The sequence below is a fragment of the Phoxinus phoxinus genome (genome assembly GCF_949152265.1).
Source record: "Phoxinus phoxinus genome assembly, chromosome: 23".
In the NCBI taxonomy this organism is placed as follows: domain Eukaryota; kingdom Metazoa; phylum Chordata; class Actinopteri; order Cypriniformes; family Leuciscidae; genus Phoxinus; species Phoxinus phoxinus.
The window spans coordinates 25,356,061-25,371,029 of record NC_136898.1 but is presented as its reverse complement, the minus strand read 5'-3'; the positions used below and the strand labels follow the sequence as shown (position 1 = coordinate 25,371,029).

Below are 14,969 nucleotides of genomic sequence, written 5' to 3'. Positions count from 1 at the left end.
ACCTTTCACAATTCTGAACGTGTTTGGGATGACCAAAATCTTATTTCATGAAACGAGTTATTTAATATTTTTTTAAATGTAATTTTATAATTACAATATAGAGATTTCGTTTAATTTGATCTAAATTAAAAAAGAATTTATTTAAAAATAAGCAAAAAAGCAAATTACAAACAATGACAAATACTATGAGACAAATAAAATAAACGGTGCTTCATTTCTTTTTTGAATGCTGCTGTTAAATATTAGTTTTTTTAATTCTAATTGTGATTATGGCTTACAACTTATCAAACCCCAAATTCAAAATTAGAATATTGTGAAAAGGTTTTCATAATCTGTAAGCCATAATCATCAAAATAATAACAAATAAAGGCTTGAAATATCTCAGTTTGCATGTAATGAGTCTATATAATATATTAGTTTCACCTTTTAAGTTGAATTACTGAAATAAATGAGCTTTGGCACGATATTAACATTTTTCAAGTTTCACCTGTACATCAGAACCGTCCCAGTGTTTGACACTATCCCTGTTGTTTCTCATGGCTGTAGTTTTGGAAGTCCAACCCCAGCATCCTGACAGTGCAGCGGTCCGCCATGATCCGGAAGCAGCAGCTCCAGCAGCAGCAGCAGACCCAGCAGCAGAGCTCCTCAAACACCGGCTCAGACGAGGTACTGCACGCCGACCCCCTCGTCATCACGTTCTCCACATCCCTCTCGTTTCTCACCCGCTCTCCTCTTCTCCCTGCAGGACTCTTCCAGTAGTGATGATTCAGATGATGACTCCAAGAGCAGGAGTAAAGGGTGAGTCGAGGGAAGCCGTCTGCGCTAGTCAACAGGAGGTTACTCTCTGCTAACATCTACCCTGGTGTGTGTGTGTGTGTGTGTGTGTGTGTGTGTAGGTCTGGATCTGACTCGGGATCGGGTTCAGGAAGTGGCTCATCGGACTCTTCAGCAGAGGAGCAAGGCCACAGTGACGAGTCGGTGTCTGACTATGAGCCCAGTCATAAAGTCAAGAGCAGGAAACCTTCAAACAAGTACAGTTTTCAATTCACTTTTGCTGTTTTATGTAGTGTGAAATCCTGTGTTCTGTGGATGCGTGAACTAAACCTCAACATTTGGAGCGCGCATGCCATCCAATAATCGCTAAGCTTTGTTCGTTTTATACGAAACAGTCTCAACTTTCAAATTCTTTTGCCGATGTACGGTAATACGATATCACAATAATGAACATGCACAGTATTGTTATCAGAGGCACTTCAAAATAAAATATGGAAATGGAAATGAGAAATTTGTTTTAGCTCAAGTTACGCAACACTAAAATTCATTAAATTAAGTCGTCTAATATTAATAAAATTATAAAAAATAAAAAAGTGCATCCTTAACTGTTAGTTTCAGCCCAGATTTTTATTTTGGCGCAGCACTAATTTTTTCTAGTTTTTTTTTTTTTTAAATAAATTTCTTTCTTTCTTCTCAACACAAAGGAAGATATTTTGAAGAATGTCAGTAACTAAACGGTTAACTGGTCCCATTGACTGCCATAGTATTTTTTTTCCTACTATGGCAGTCAATGGGACCAGTTAACTTAACTGTTTGGTTACCGACATTCTTCAAAATATCTTCCTTTGTGTTCAGCAGAAGAAAGAAATTCATACAGGTTTGAAACAACTTGTGGGTGAGTATATGATGACAGTATTTTCATTTTAAAGTGAACTATCACTTTAAGGTGAAATCAAAATTGACCCTTTCTGTTAATGCCTTCTGTAATGTAAAAACACCGTTGTGCTGATTCTCACAACATTTGTCACAACCTCATTTGGACACTGCATCATGTATAATAAGATTAATTCAAGTTACTTCCTGCTGAATTTTGATTGGATAAATATAGGGTTATCTCTCTCATCAAAGAGCATGGGTGTCAAATTTCATTGAATGACTGTTGTAGTTTTAGAGTAATAATGGCTTTGTTTTATTCATTGGTAACCAATTCTCAAAACATGTTCCTGGCATTTAACATTTCTGGAAAAAATTATTCCTTTTTATTTGGTCAACATATAAAGCATTGTACTCGAGACAACCGAGTCAAAATAATTTTGATTTGTCATTTTTCAAGCCAATACAATTTTTGGGCGAGGCCCATGTGTAATTTATTTTAACACCAATGTTATGAGTTCATAATGAGTTCACTTTAATATTTCTTTATATTTTTTTTAGGCCAAATAAAATTGTTGATGCAAGAGGGCAATATAATAATACAGGGCTCGCAAAATTTCTAAATCGCTGGTAGCCCTTCGGGCAGGCACTCTTCAGATTTTGGTAGCCCGAAATTTTTTTTACTAGCCCACATAAAAAGACATTTTTTTATGTAGAAAATTGGTTTGGAGTCAAAACATGAATCAAAAACTTTTTCAAAACACAAATATCAACAATTGGATATAAAATAATCAAATTAGAATCATCAATACAAATATACATCTGGTTCTCTGAACTGAAATGTGTGTGACCAGTGTGGAACATGAATCTGTCTGTGGCTCAGCCCCCAATGAGGGTATGATAAAAAAAATAATAAAAAAGGTAACACTTTGGGTTAGGGTCTAACGCTCACAATTAACTAGTTTCATTAACATGCAGATGGGCAGGGTGTTATCATCACTGAGGTCCCAAATGTGAGGTAGACTAGTTAGGGGTGTTCGGGGGCCAATCTGCAATAATTTTCTCGGGGGCCAGAGAAAATTAAGATTTTTCTGATCTACATATGTGCATTTTAAGATGTTTTGAATGCCAAAAAAATTGGACAACAATAGCTTTAAAACCATGTCACACAGCGGATTATTTTTATCTCCTCATCAGCATCACTCTTTTTCTCTTGCTCTGGCTCTTCCCATCCTAACGCTGAGCTTTGACTGATAGGCTTTTCTTTTTTGTCTGTCAATGACGAAAGTAAACTTGGGGTCAGCTGATAGGTTGATTTATGAATCATTTTCTCAGACACGTTAATTTACTGAAAGCTACTAGGAAAGCTAGGTAGCCTAACTAAGTTTATTAAATTTATTCACAATATGTACACATTCATTATTGATCTTAATACAGGGCCGTAGACAGGGCTTTATAATCAAATAGGTCCTAAATTTAAGGTTGTTAGGGGATTCAAATTTTTTATTTTTCTGATATGTGCATTTCAAGACGTTTGAAGGCCAAAAAAAGGATAAGAAATAGCTTTAAAACCATGTCAGCGGGCAGTATTTGTCAATACCTGCTCTCACTTCTTTCCATCACACTTTTGTCTCCTCATCTTGCCCTGTCTCTTCCCCTCCTAAAGCTGAACTTTTTAAATTTACTGAAGGCTACAAATTGTACTATATTAATTCTCAACATGTACACATTCGTTATTAATATTGTGCCTAACAAGATGAAAACGGCTTTGTTAATGTTTCACGTCCCCTCACAATGACAGTAAACGAATTACATGAGTCACGTTATAGGCCCATTTTCAGTTCAAAATGGCGAAATTAGACAAGTAAATTCGTTTGCCTGATAATTTGTCATTTGTTTAACATTCATGACCTAAAAAAAAAAAATGAAATATTTAGTTTAGCTACTTACATCTTATCGCACTTGACCGTAAACTGAAGCGTCGAGTCGCTCTGCTCAAATTCGCGCTCAGCCGCTTCTGTGAATATAAATCCCGCCTACTTTGATTTGATTGGTAATCTCTAATATTCTGACATTGACGAGCAGTGACAGACCAATGAGGCTCAGATACACACACACACACACACACACTGTCCTCTGTTTCTGACGTGCGCTCTGTTCGGCGCCACTGCGGATTGAAGACGAAGAACGCGCTGAATCTGATTATAACAAGACTGAAGCGAACACTATTTCAGATAGCCCGTCGGGCAGGCCGGTTATGCATTTTGGTAGCCCGACTGGAAAATACAATAGCCCCGGGACGTCGGGCGGGCGATTTTGCGAGCCCTGTTAATAAAAACAAAGGTTGCCATCAAAATACATGTATCGATAACTTCCACGGGACCCATGCTTCTAACCTCCGTTGTTTCACATATGCTTGGATCAGTGCTTATGGCTATTTTATAGTTTAATTCTCTTTTAAGCAAACACTCCTTAACTGAACAGATCTGTTCCTCTCTCAGGGCCACTGCCAGGAATGGGAGAAACAACAAAGCCCCGAAGAAGAAGCCCTCGCACTCCTCCTCAGATGAAGACGACGATTATAAGAAGGCCTTAGCGGGGCCTCGGCGGCAGGCCACGGTCAACGTGAGCTACAAAGAGGACGAGGAGCTGAAGACTGACTCCGATGACCTGGTGGAGGTGTGTGGAGAGGACGTCCCGCCGCCAGAGGAGGACGAGTTTGAGACGCTGGAGAGAGTCATGGAAATAAGGATAGGTCGGAAAGGAGGTGAGAACAATGCTGCTGAAAATTGAAATGCTGTACGAAATTGCTACAATATAATATTTCATATCGTTCGGTATCGATAATTGACTTTTATATAACTATTTATTTAACCACCTTAAGGCAAACAACAAATTATGTTAGTTTTAGCAGTCAAAAACAAAAATAAAATGTAAACAAAAATATAATCTTTGTCTTATATTAAGATAAAATAGTAAGTGTTTAATAATCTCTTGAACTTAAATAAAATGTCCTCTAATGTTGCTGATCTGTGGACCTAAAGTCTATAACTAGTTCCTTCACGGCACGATGTGTCCCTGGTTTCCACGTCAACAGAGAAAGTTGAATGCTTCTCACTAGCTCTCGCGGCGATGTTATTACTTCAGTGGTGAACTCCAATGCTTCCTTCACTGGATCTCTCAGTGCTGTGTAGTAACAGTGCTGCTTGATCCAGATCGGCTCGCGCTGCTCTGTCATTGATGGTCCAAACTGAGGAACGGTCCGTGAAGCAAAAACAATGAGTAGCGCAGTTTCATATTACGTTTACCATCTGATGTTGGGCAGGGTTGTGGTGGTCGCGCATTTTAATGAAATTATCGAGCGCTATAGCGAACATTATGGTCCCACTTTATATTAAGTGGCTTTAAGTACTCTGTACTTATTGTGTTCATGTTTTATTGTAAAACACTTCTGCTGCTATTGCGGTGTGATACGGGTAAGGTTAGGGACAGGTGTGCTGGTATGGGTAAGTTTAAGGGTGGGTTAAGGTGTAAGGGAAGGGTCAACTGTGTAATTACAAATGTCATTACATAAATTAATTACCGCTGTAATTACATGCTGGTATTTTAAAAATATAAGTTCAATGTAAAAACGTGTATGTACACTAAGTCCATTGTATTAAATTATAAATTTCAATGTAAGTACATAGTACTTAAAACCACTTAATATAAATTGGGACCATATATCGTGTCGCAATACAAAAATGCAACTGTATCGTGGATAGTTCACCCAAAATAAAAATTACTGTGTGAGGAAAAAATTCAAGTTTACAGAGTTTTAGTGTCAGTACTACATTAAACTTATATATATAATGTTGAATATAAAGTATAATAATGCAATGGGGGAGTATTTGTGTGGCCAAATGTCTGATGTTACCAGTAAAAAGTTGAATACATTATTTTAAATACAGTAGTCAACAAAAATGCATCTCAACCTTTCATCAAAATTTATCATGATTTTTGAACAATACCTGTTCCCGTCTTGTCAACTTTGATGAACGTTTTTTGATCCACTTCTAATGTTGACTACTGTATATCTAGTCAGTGACAGAGTTCAAGTATATTCGTCTGAAATAACTCTGTATTTCCAGCTTCAGAATCATGAATATTGTTATTCTGGTGTCTCTATTGTCCTGTGCTTTGGGTTTCCAGCACCAAGTCCAAGCCTGTTCATTCACACACACAATGTAACACCAAATTTAGCATTTTAATCAACATTAAAACCGTTTTTGTGATTTATATCGAATCGTGACATGAGGGCGTCGCTACACCCCTAATGACAATCTGCTCGGGAGGAACGTTTAAAAGGAACTTTTTATAGTGACACCAATACATTTGTTGAAATGTTGTCTTGTTCCTCAACAGCAACGGGTGCCGTAACCACAGTGTATGCCGTAGAGGCAGATGGAGACCCCAACGCCAACTTCGACCCCAACAGACAGCCAGGAGAGGTGCAATACTTGATGAAATGGAAGAACTGGTCCCACATTCACAACACCTGGGAGACAGAGGAGTCGCTCAAACAACAGAACGTCAAGGGCATGAAGAAACTGGACAACTTCAAGAAAAAAGAGCAGGAGAAGAAGAAATGGTACGAATGCTCACAGAAACCTCTTTTCCTGTAGGTGACGCGGCTTTAGATGTTCATTTTGTTCTGCCGTCCTCAGGCTCAAAGCGGCCTCGCCTGAAGATGTGGAGTACCTGAACTGCCAGCAGGAGCTCATGGATGACTTGCATTCTCAGTATCAAATCGTGGAAAGAATCATTGGTAAGACGACGCTGTCCCCATTTTCATTGTTTTGATTGTTCTGACTCACGAGTCAAGTCACCTTCATGTACAGGTGAAACTGGAAAAACTAGAATATGGTGCAAAAGTTCATTTATTTCAGTAATTCAACTTAAACGGTGAACCTAATATATTATATAGACTCATTACATGCAAAGTGAGATATTTCAAGCCTTTATTTGTTATAATTTTGATGATTATGGCTTACAGCTTATGAAAACCTTTTCACAATATTATAATTTTGAATTTGGGGTTTTCATAATCTGTAAGCCATAATCATCACAATTATAACAAATAAAGGCTTGAAATATCTCACTTTGCATGTAAAGAGTCTATATAATACAGTGTTTCCGCTACATTCATTCAGCCGTGGTGGGCCGCCACACCAAAAATCCTCCCGCCACGGCTGCAGCTTCTCAGTGAGGTCCGTCCGATATTGTGCATACTATTGTGTTATTGTTAAGCCCCACTAAAGGCATAAAAAACATTGTAAAGCACCATAAAGTTTTCGTGCACTATATTCCAAGACTTCTAAAGTCATTCGGTAGCATAATGTGAGGTAAAAAATAATATTGAAGTTGTTAAGTTAAAGTTAATGAAAACTCATCTCTCCTCAGTCATTCTCCATTCAGAACTCAAACAGCGCGTCGCGTTCGGTTACGAGTAACACACACGATGACACTCTCCAAGATCAATGTTCACATTATTATACTTTATTTGTAGATAAAGGTCTATGGTTTGCATAAAATTACTTTATCTTACTGTTACTGGAGTTTATTGCGTTAGTTCTGTTAGATTACAGCACTGAGCAGCACTCTGAATTCGAATTGTTCTTCATGCGCACTGTAACTGAAATGTAAAACTGTTAAAAGAAAAGGCTAAATAAACTGTTGCATAGATATAATACAGTAAGCATCAAATATCTCTTCGCTTTGTGCTTTTAAATAAAGTGTGCCAGTCAGAGAGACTGGTAGTTGTGAAACAGTATTTCGTGTGTTGTCTGTGTACTCTGCTAACACTTTTCAATGCGAAGCGCTGCACGCTGTGACTTCGAGTTGCTTCAAGTGCATCATTCGGCGCACGGGATGCGCATAATCGCATTGCCGCTGTAAATTGGAACCTTTCATATTATAACTAGAAAAACTTTTTTTCGATTAATCGTTTTTTAAATTGTGTTTAATTCAATATCGATTCTCAAAGGCTATGAATCGATTTTTCCCCCCCATATTTATTTATATATCACCCAAAAGCCAGTATTAGTTTTCCTACACTTCATAGGCTTGCAGCCTCCATGTTACTCTAATGCTGTGAGATTTTATGTTTGTTTTATCTTAAACATAAAATAACCTGATCCTGTTTGATCAAGGCATGAGACTGTTCTGACTTTTTCAATAATCAATTTTTCATCTTGCATCAAAATCCTGTCTATTCATTGTATGCATTTGATATATGCTGTTTTAATGTACCCAAGTGTACCTAAAATAATAAGAGTTTAATATACTGGCTCTTAATTTCTTTTTATTAATTAACCACTCGTAAACTTATGTTCACTGTTCTTTTTTATAAATATAGGTTTTGTGTTAAATCTACAGTATATTCATTGAGTGGAATCGAGAATCGAAATTGAATCGAATTGAGAGCTTGCGAATTGAAATCGAATCGGAACATCTGAATCGAGACCCATCCCTAATTATTAGGGGTGTAACGATACCTTCATTTCACGATTCGATATATATCACGATACTGAACTCACGATACGATATTATTGCGATACTCCAAAGACATGATAAAAGGTTAACAAAAAATGTACTGTTGATTAAAATGCTAACTTTGATATTACATTGTGGGTTTAAATGAACAGGTTTGGACTTGGTGCTTGTAATTCAAAGACAATGGTGACACCAGAATAAAAATATTCATGATTCTGAAGCTGACCATTGCATTATTATACATTATAATCAACATTATATAGTAGTTTAATGTAGTACTGACACTAAAACTCTGAAAACATGATTTTTTTCTTATACAGTAATTTCTATTTTGGGTGAACTATCCACGATACATATTGTCACTCACTATCCACGATACGTATTGTTGCATTTTTGTATTGCGATATATTGTGGCACGATATATTGTTACACCCCTACCAATTATAATACTTAGGGGAGGTTTAAACACCTGGGGCAAGGGGGCGTGGCCCATGGGAATATCACGCATGGGCGACGCCCCCTCCCTCTGGGGAAATGGGCCTGCCACCACAGCTGGAAAAAATCCTAGAGGAAACACTGTAATATATTAGGTTCACCTTTTAAGTTGAATTTCGGAAATAATTAGATATTCCAATTTTTCGAGCTTCACCTTAGCGCTTTTTACAATAGTGTTTTGTAAGTGTTTCAAAGCAGCTTTACAGTAATAACAGAAAAATAATGCAACAGTTTGTTTCTCGAAGAAAATAGCGTCATAGTCCAGCTTAAGAAAGTTCAGTGTTGGTTGATTTTTGTTGTAAAATGTATTGAAATGTATCCAGCCACTCTGGAGAAAACAGTGATGTCCTCGTCCAGTTCAGTTCTCATATAATGCTGTCAATGCAGGAGATCAATAATAATGTTGAATATTAAATGTCCCCAACTAAGCAAGCCAAAAACCAATGGCGACAGTGGCAAGGAACCCAAACTCACTCGGGTGACAGAATGGAGAAAAGTAACCAATGTTTATTTACTTTCATTGTTGCTTGAATCTTGCAGGACATTCGAATCAGAAGTCCGCCGCAGGTTATCCCGACTACCTCTGTAAGTGGCAGGGGCTGCCGTACTCGGAGTGCAGTTGGGAAGACGGTGCTCTTATTTCTAGAAAGTTCCAAAAGTGCATCAATGATTACATGAGCCGAAACCAGAGCAAAACCATCCCCTTCAGAGACTGCAAGGTAACCGCAGTCAACACCGCGAACGCTCATCTGAGAACGTCAATGAAACCGGGAGCTCTCCAACCAGTTGCCTGTTTGGTTTCTTTCAGGTTTTAAAGCAGAGACCACGGTTCGTGCCCATGAAGAAGCAGCCTTCCTACATCGGTGGAGACGGCCTAGAGCTGCGGGACTATCAGCTGGACAGTCTGAACTGGATGGCCCATTCTTGGTGCAAGTATGCTAGTTTTGTTCATTCCTAGTACACATAACCCCGGTTTCAATGAGTCATGATTGCATGAGTTTCTTCATCACTTCTACTCTTCTGCTTTCCCAGAGGAAACAGTTGTATCCTGGCAGATGAGATGGGTCTGGGTAAAACCATCCAGACCATCAGCTTCCTCAATTACATGTTCAACGATCACCAGCTTTACGGGCCCTTCCTCCTGGTGGTGCCTCTGTCGACGCTCACGTCCTGGCAGAGGGAGATCCAGCTCTGGGCTCCTCAGATGAATGTTGTGGTGTACCTGGGAGACATCAACAGCAGAAACATGGTATAATGTTCAAAATGCAAGAGAGTGAGCAGATCCTAGATTTCTTGCACTGAAGTCTAGCTCAAATCTAAAGCTTGTTCTGTGTTCTTTAGATCCGGACACATGAATGGATGCATCCGCAGACCAAGCGACTGAAGTTAAATATTCTGCTTACTACATATGAAATTCTGCTGAAGGATAAGGTACAGCTCGAGTCAAAGGACTAATTTACACTTTCACAGCTATTAGACTAGTCTAAAACTAAGAAACTCTGTGTGTGCATGTGCATTTCTTCTGAAATACCCGATCTGTTGTTCCAATAGTCACATGATCCGGTACTAAATGATGCTGAGAAATGGGGTCTTATATTTGTGACGTACTTGTAAAACAAAATATATGAATATTTATTGGAAAACGGTTGAACAAGAAGTGTGTAATACAATACTTTTACTGTTCTCATTTTTTTAAAAATACTTTTCATTACATTTATGCTTTGCCTGAAATTTAAAAGCCCCCAATATATGAATAGATATGTTAAACGTTCACACAGAGATACTGTGCTAGGAAGGTTGTAGGGCTGTAAACGATTAATCGTGATTAATCAAATTTAGTTTGTGGTTCCATAATATATATATGTGTGTATTGTGTATAATTATTTTGTATATATAAATACACACGCATGTATATATTTGCGAAATATTTATATACTGCATATATATTTTTATGATTTATATTATAAATAGAACCATTTTATATATAAATATATATGCATGTGTGTATTTATATATACAAAATTATTATATTTTTTTTTTTATACAATTATACACAATACACTCACATATATTATGTAAACACAAACTTTTATTTTGGATTCGTTTACAGCCCTGGTTGCCAATAAATGTAGATGTTTTTTGTTGTTTTTTGGTTAAGGTTACAGGCTTGTGCTTTTCATCAGTGGGTGTCCATTATCATTTCATAAAATGTTACTTTTAAAAAATATTAACTGAAAATTAGAGATGCACCGATTGATCGGCTGGTGGCCGGAATTGAGCGGCGACCGGCCGTCAGTCTGACATATGCCGGTCAAATGCACTCGGGCGCCGCATGATTAACCCTTTGAGCGGTACGGTGACTACGGCCTCATATATGGGTTATGTCTCTGCCGCTGAGAGTACGGTCCACATTTAGCATGTTCAGTGATGGCGCATCACTGCCAGATTCAAACTCTGCTTCCGCGGATAGGCTGGCGCTGAGCCAGAGTCGGACGCGTTCAGCGCTGTCATATATCACAACTATGCAGTGTTTTCAACCGCATAATGTTTATTTTAGGTTTCAGACATTTAAATTACACAAGCACGAGTAAAACAATACATTTGGAGTTTGTAAAATACACACTGGTGTCTGTGGAGGCAGCAATAACAATCTATTCAAATATTTGCCGACGTGTGTTATTCATATCAGATAAACAGTGGAAGTAGTTATAAAGTTTACTCTATTCTTCTCACAGTTCACCGGACACTTTCTTGCATGTATTTCGGGAGAAACTGATGAATTCACGAGCTGTAAATACGACTGACAGGACAACATGGCGGCGCCCATCTCATGTTATAGATCAAGATAATTTATAAAGGTTTTTAGCGACCAAACACACTTTACACGTATTTGAGAATCGGAATATCAGATCATGGATGACATGGTAAGCAAGTTTGGGAATATTTTTAATAAAAAAGGAAATAAAAGCCACACATCTGTCATAGTGTTATTGTAGCTGCGGTGTGACGCGTCGCCATGGAAACATTAAAGGGAACGTTATAAAATAACCGTCGCCTTGAAAAAAAACTCAGTCTGTTAGAATATTTTAAACTTACGCGTGAAAGGATTAAAGAAAAGATAGAAAATAAATATCTGTGTGCTGTAAAGTGGTTAGAAAAAATGGAATCGGCTAAAATTGGTATCGGCAGGTCAAACTCAATGAAAAATCGGAATCGGCCTAGAAAATTGTAATCGGTGCATCTCTATGGAAAGCACTACTCTTAAAGAATTAGTTTTGAGCGGTAACATCATCTAATAAAATGTGAAATATAATATATAACACAATATATCGCAGGAGGTTCCCAGCCCCATTCTTTAATGCATATGTTACCTGTGTAAAAGAGAAAGGATTGTTTGCTCATTGTTGTTTTCCTTTGCAGTCATTTTTAGGAAATGTCAGCTGGGCGTTCATTGGTGTCGACGAGGCCCATCGGCTGAAGAACGATGACTCTCTCCTCTACAAGACTATGATGGACTTCAAGTCCAACCACAGGCTCCTGATTACTGGCACACCCCTGCAGAACTCACTCAAAGAGCTCTGGTCTCTGCTACACTTTATTATGCCTGACAAGTAGGTGTGCTCTTGTTCTGTCAGTCTGCTCTTGTTCAGTATGACTTTACTGTACCAGCTGAGCTTCTCATGTGGTATTTTTGGCAGCTCTTGTAACTCTTTGTGGTTTATTCTTGAAGGCTGATACCTTAGAGAGACGAGCGGACCACATTCTTGTATTGGTTTAGTGCGATGTCACTGATATACGCTTGTGTGTTGGTAGATTTCACTCGTGGGAGATGTTTGAAGAGGAGCATGGGAAGGGCAGAGACTCGGGCTACACCAGCCTTCATAAAGAGCTGGAGCCCTTCTTGCTGCGCAGAGTGAAGAAAGATGTGGAGAAATCTTTGCCTGCCAAGGTGGAGCAGATCCTCAGGGTAGAGATGAGCGCCGTTCAGAAACAATACTACAAGTAAGAGAACCAGTGCACTGATGCACTAACATGAGCTTTTAAAAGATGCCATGGAATCAAATTGGGACCATATTTGACTGTAAACATGGTCTTGTTCATGATTCATCATTGCATGTCATTCTATATGTGTTCCTGGACCACAAACCCAGTCTGGAGTCGCACGGGTATATCTGTGGCAATAGCAACTATACATTGTATGGGTCAAAATTATACATTTTAATCTTACATATCCATCAAAATTAGCCAAAAATCATGAGGATATTAAAGATCATGTTCCATGAAGATATTTAGCAAATTTCCTACCGTAAATATATAAAACATGTATGTTTGTGAGTGAATGCAGCACAATCGTGAACATAAATGCACAACTTTGAAGGAGATTTTCTCAATGTTTAGATTTTTTTGCATCCTCAGATTCCAGATTTACAATAGTTGTGTCTCGACCAAATATTGTCCTATCCTAACAAACCACACATCAATGGAAAGATTATTAATACATCTCAATAAAAATGACCCTTGTGACTGGTTTTGTGGTCCAGGGTCTCTTTCTGTTTCTTTAAAAAAAGAAACAGATTTATTTTTCCCCCTGAGAAAATGTCACCCTTTGCTATAGATTTATCTCTTATACCCAAATATCCAAGAGATAAAATTGATTAATGGATTAAATTGTTTGTTTAGGTGGATATTGACGAGGAACTATAAAGCCCTGAGTAAAGGAACTAAAGGAAGCACGTCAGGCTTCCTCAACGTCATGATGGAGTTGAAGAAATGCTGTAACCACTGCTACCTCATTAAACCCCCCGACGAGAACGAGTTCTACAACAGACAAGAAGGCCTGCAGGTGCGTTCATCTTACATCATCTATTATCTGGACTGTACAACAAAACGCCCAAGACATTGGCCACGTTATACAAATATAAGTTTACTTACAAAAACTTTAACAAGTTTAGTTACTTACAAAAGTGACATTTGCAGAGAATAATTTTTTTTGATGCTTAAACCATAATGAGTATGCTGATGTCTTAATGGTGTAATTCCGGTTCGCGTAGCTATGCGAAAGCGATAGAAACAATTGTTATTTTTTTCAAGGCTTGTACTTTGGAACCTATTTCATGGTTTGCGTTCTCGAGACACGGGCACTGTTCTGTGCGGATGAGCGGCCGGATCGCATTAGGGGTTTTCTGTTAGAACGGTGTCGTGTTAGCAGACCCTAAGTTAATAACTGATGACCGTTGTGACGGAAGTGAATCAATCAAACTAACTTTATCTGGACAATAACTTTATTCTAGAGCTGCTGTAAAGCCTAAACCATCTCTGTTACTGTAATCTCCTATTATCTCTGCTTTAAAACAATCTATTGTTAAAAGCGCTGTATAAATGAAGGTGACTTACGTGTTTCCTGTACACGTAAACTTGCTCTGTGTATTTGAAAGTAGAGGTGTGTGCTATCAAGATTTTTGATCATGACTGATTAAAATGTCTCTGATCTGCTTTTAACAAAGATAAAATATTGAAAAATGCCCACCCCTACTTGGGCCTAAATATTCTGTCACACTTTTTTTTTTCTTTTTTTTTCTTTTTAAAAAAGGGAAATTAGTTAGTTTGTCTTTACTGCCTGAGTCACTTGCAAAATAGTAAAACCAACATGAAAAAATCATGATATATTTCCCATATCGCCCACCCCTATTGAAAGAACGCTGCAACAGGGCAGTGGTTAGGGGTCTTTCTGCAGTGACACGGACTGACCTGATATATATTTTCTGCAGCACCTTATTCGCAGCAGTGGGAAGCTGATTCTCCTGGATAAACTGCTGGTGCGGCTGAAGGAACGAGGGCACCGTGTGCTCATCTTCTCCCAGATGGTTCGGATGCTGGACATCCTAGCGGAGTACCTGAAGTACCGGCAGTTCTTATTTCAGGTGAAGGCACAACTCTCGCTCACTCGCTCACTCACTCACTCACTCTCTCACTCGCTCTCGCTCACTCTCTCACTCACTCTCTCACTCTCTCACTCACTCACTCACTCACTCACTCACTCACTCACTCTCTCACTCGCTCACTCACTCACTCACTCACTCTCTCACTCTCTCACTCACTCACTCACTCACTCTCTCACTCTCTCGCTCACTCTCTCGCTCACTCTCTCGCTCACTCTCTCGCTCACTCTCTCACTCACTCTCTCGCTCACTCTCTCGCTCACTCTCTCGCTCACTCTCTCGCTCACTCTCTCACTCACTCTCTCACTCTCTCACTCGCTCACTCTCTCACTCACTCTCTCACTCACTCTCTCA

The 14,969-nt window shown here is 38.6% G+C and overlaps 2 protein-coding genes across 5 annotated transcripts in view; one reads left to right on the top strand and one right to left on the bottom strand.

Annotated features, from left to right (window-relative positions):
* slc38a9 (solute carrier family 38 member 9) overlaps nucleotides 1-14,969 on the bottom strand; it is a 219,439-nt gene that overhangs the window by 164,633 nt on the left and 39,837 nt on the right. The window lies entirely within an intron of this gene.
* The window catches only part of chd1 (chromodomain helicase DNA binding protein 1), a 42,406-nt gene that overhangs the window by 6,950 nt on the left and 20,487 nt on the right, over nucleotides 1-14,969 (top strand). For all 3 annotated transcript variants that reach the window (XM_079600207.1, XM_079600205.1, XM_079600206.1), the window contains exons 4-17: nucleotides 547-666; nucleotides 746-798; nucleotides 897-1,031; nucleotides 4,149-4,414; nucleotides 6,052-6,277; nucleotides 6,354-6,454; nucleotides 9,217-9,395; nucleotides 9,485-9,609; nucleotides 9,709-9,925; nucleotides 10,018-10,107; nucleotides 12,097-12,287; nucleotides 12,490-12,678; nucleotides 13,357-13,519; nucleotides 14,445-14,597. In XM_079600207.1, coding sequence (XP_079456333.1) covers nucleotides 547-666; nucleotides 746-798; nucleotides 897-1,031; nucleotides 4,149-4,414; nucleotides 6,052-6,277; nucleotides 6,354-6,454; nucleotides 9,217-9,395; nucleotides 9,485-9,609; nucleotides 9,709-9,925; nucleotides 10,018-10,107; nucleotides 12,097-12,287; nucleotides 12,490-12,678; nucleotides 13,357-13,519; nucleotides 14,445-14,597 — 2,208 coding nt within the window. The remainder of the gene's footprint in view (nucleotides 1-546; nucleotides 667-745; nucleotides 799-896; nucleotides 1,032-4,148; nucleotides 4,415-6,051; nucleotides 6,278-6,353; nucleotides 6,455-9,216; nucleotides 9,396-9,484; nucleotides 9,610-9,708; nucleotides 9,926-10,017; nucleotides 10,108-12,096; nucleotides 12,288-12,489; nucleotides 12,679-13,356; nucleotides 13,520-14,444; nucleotides 14,598-14,969) is intronic.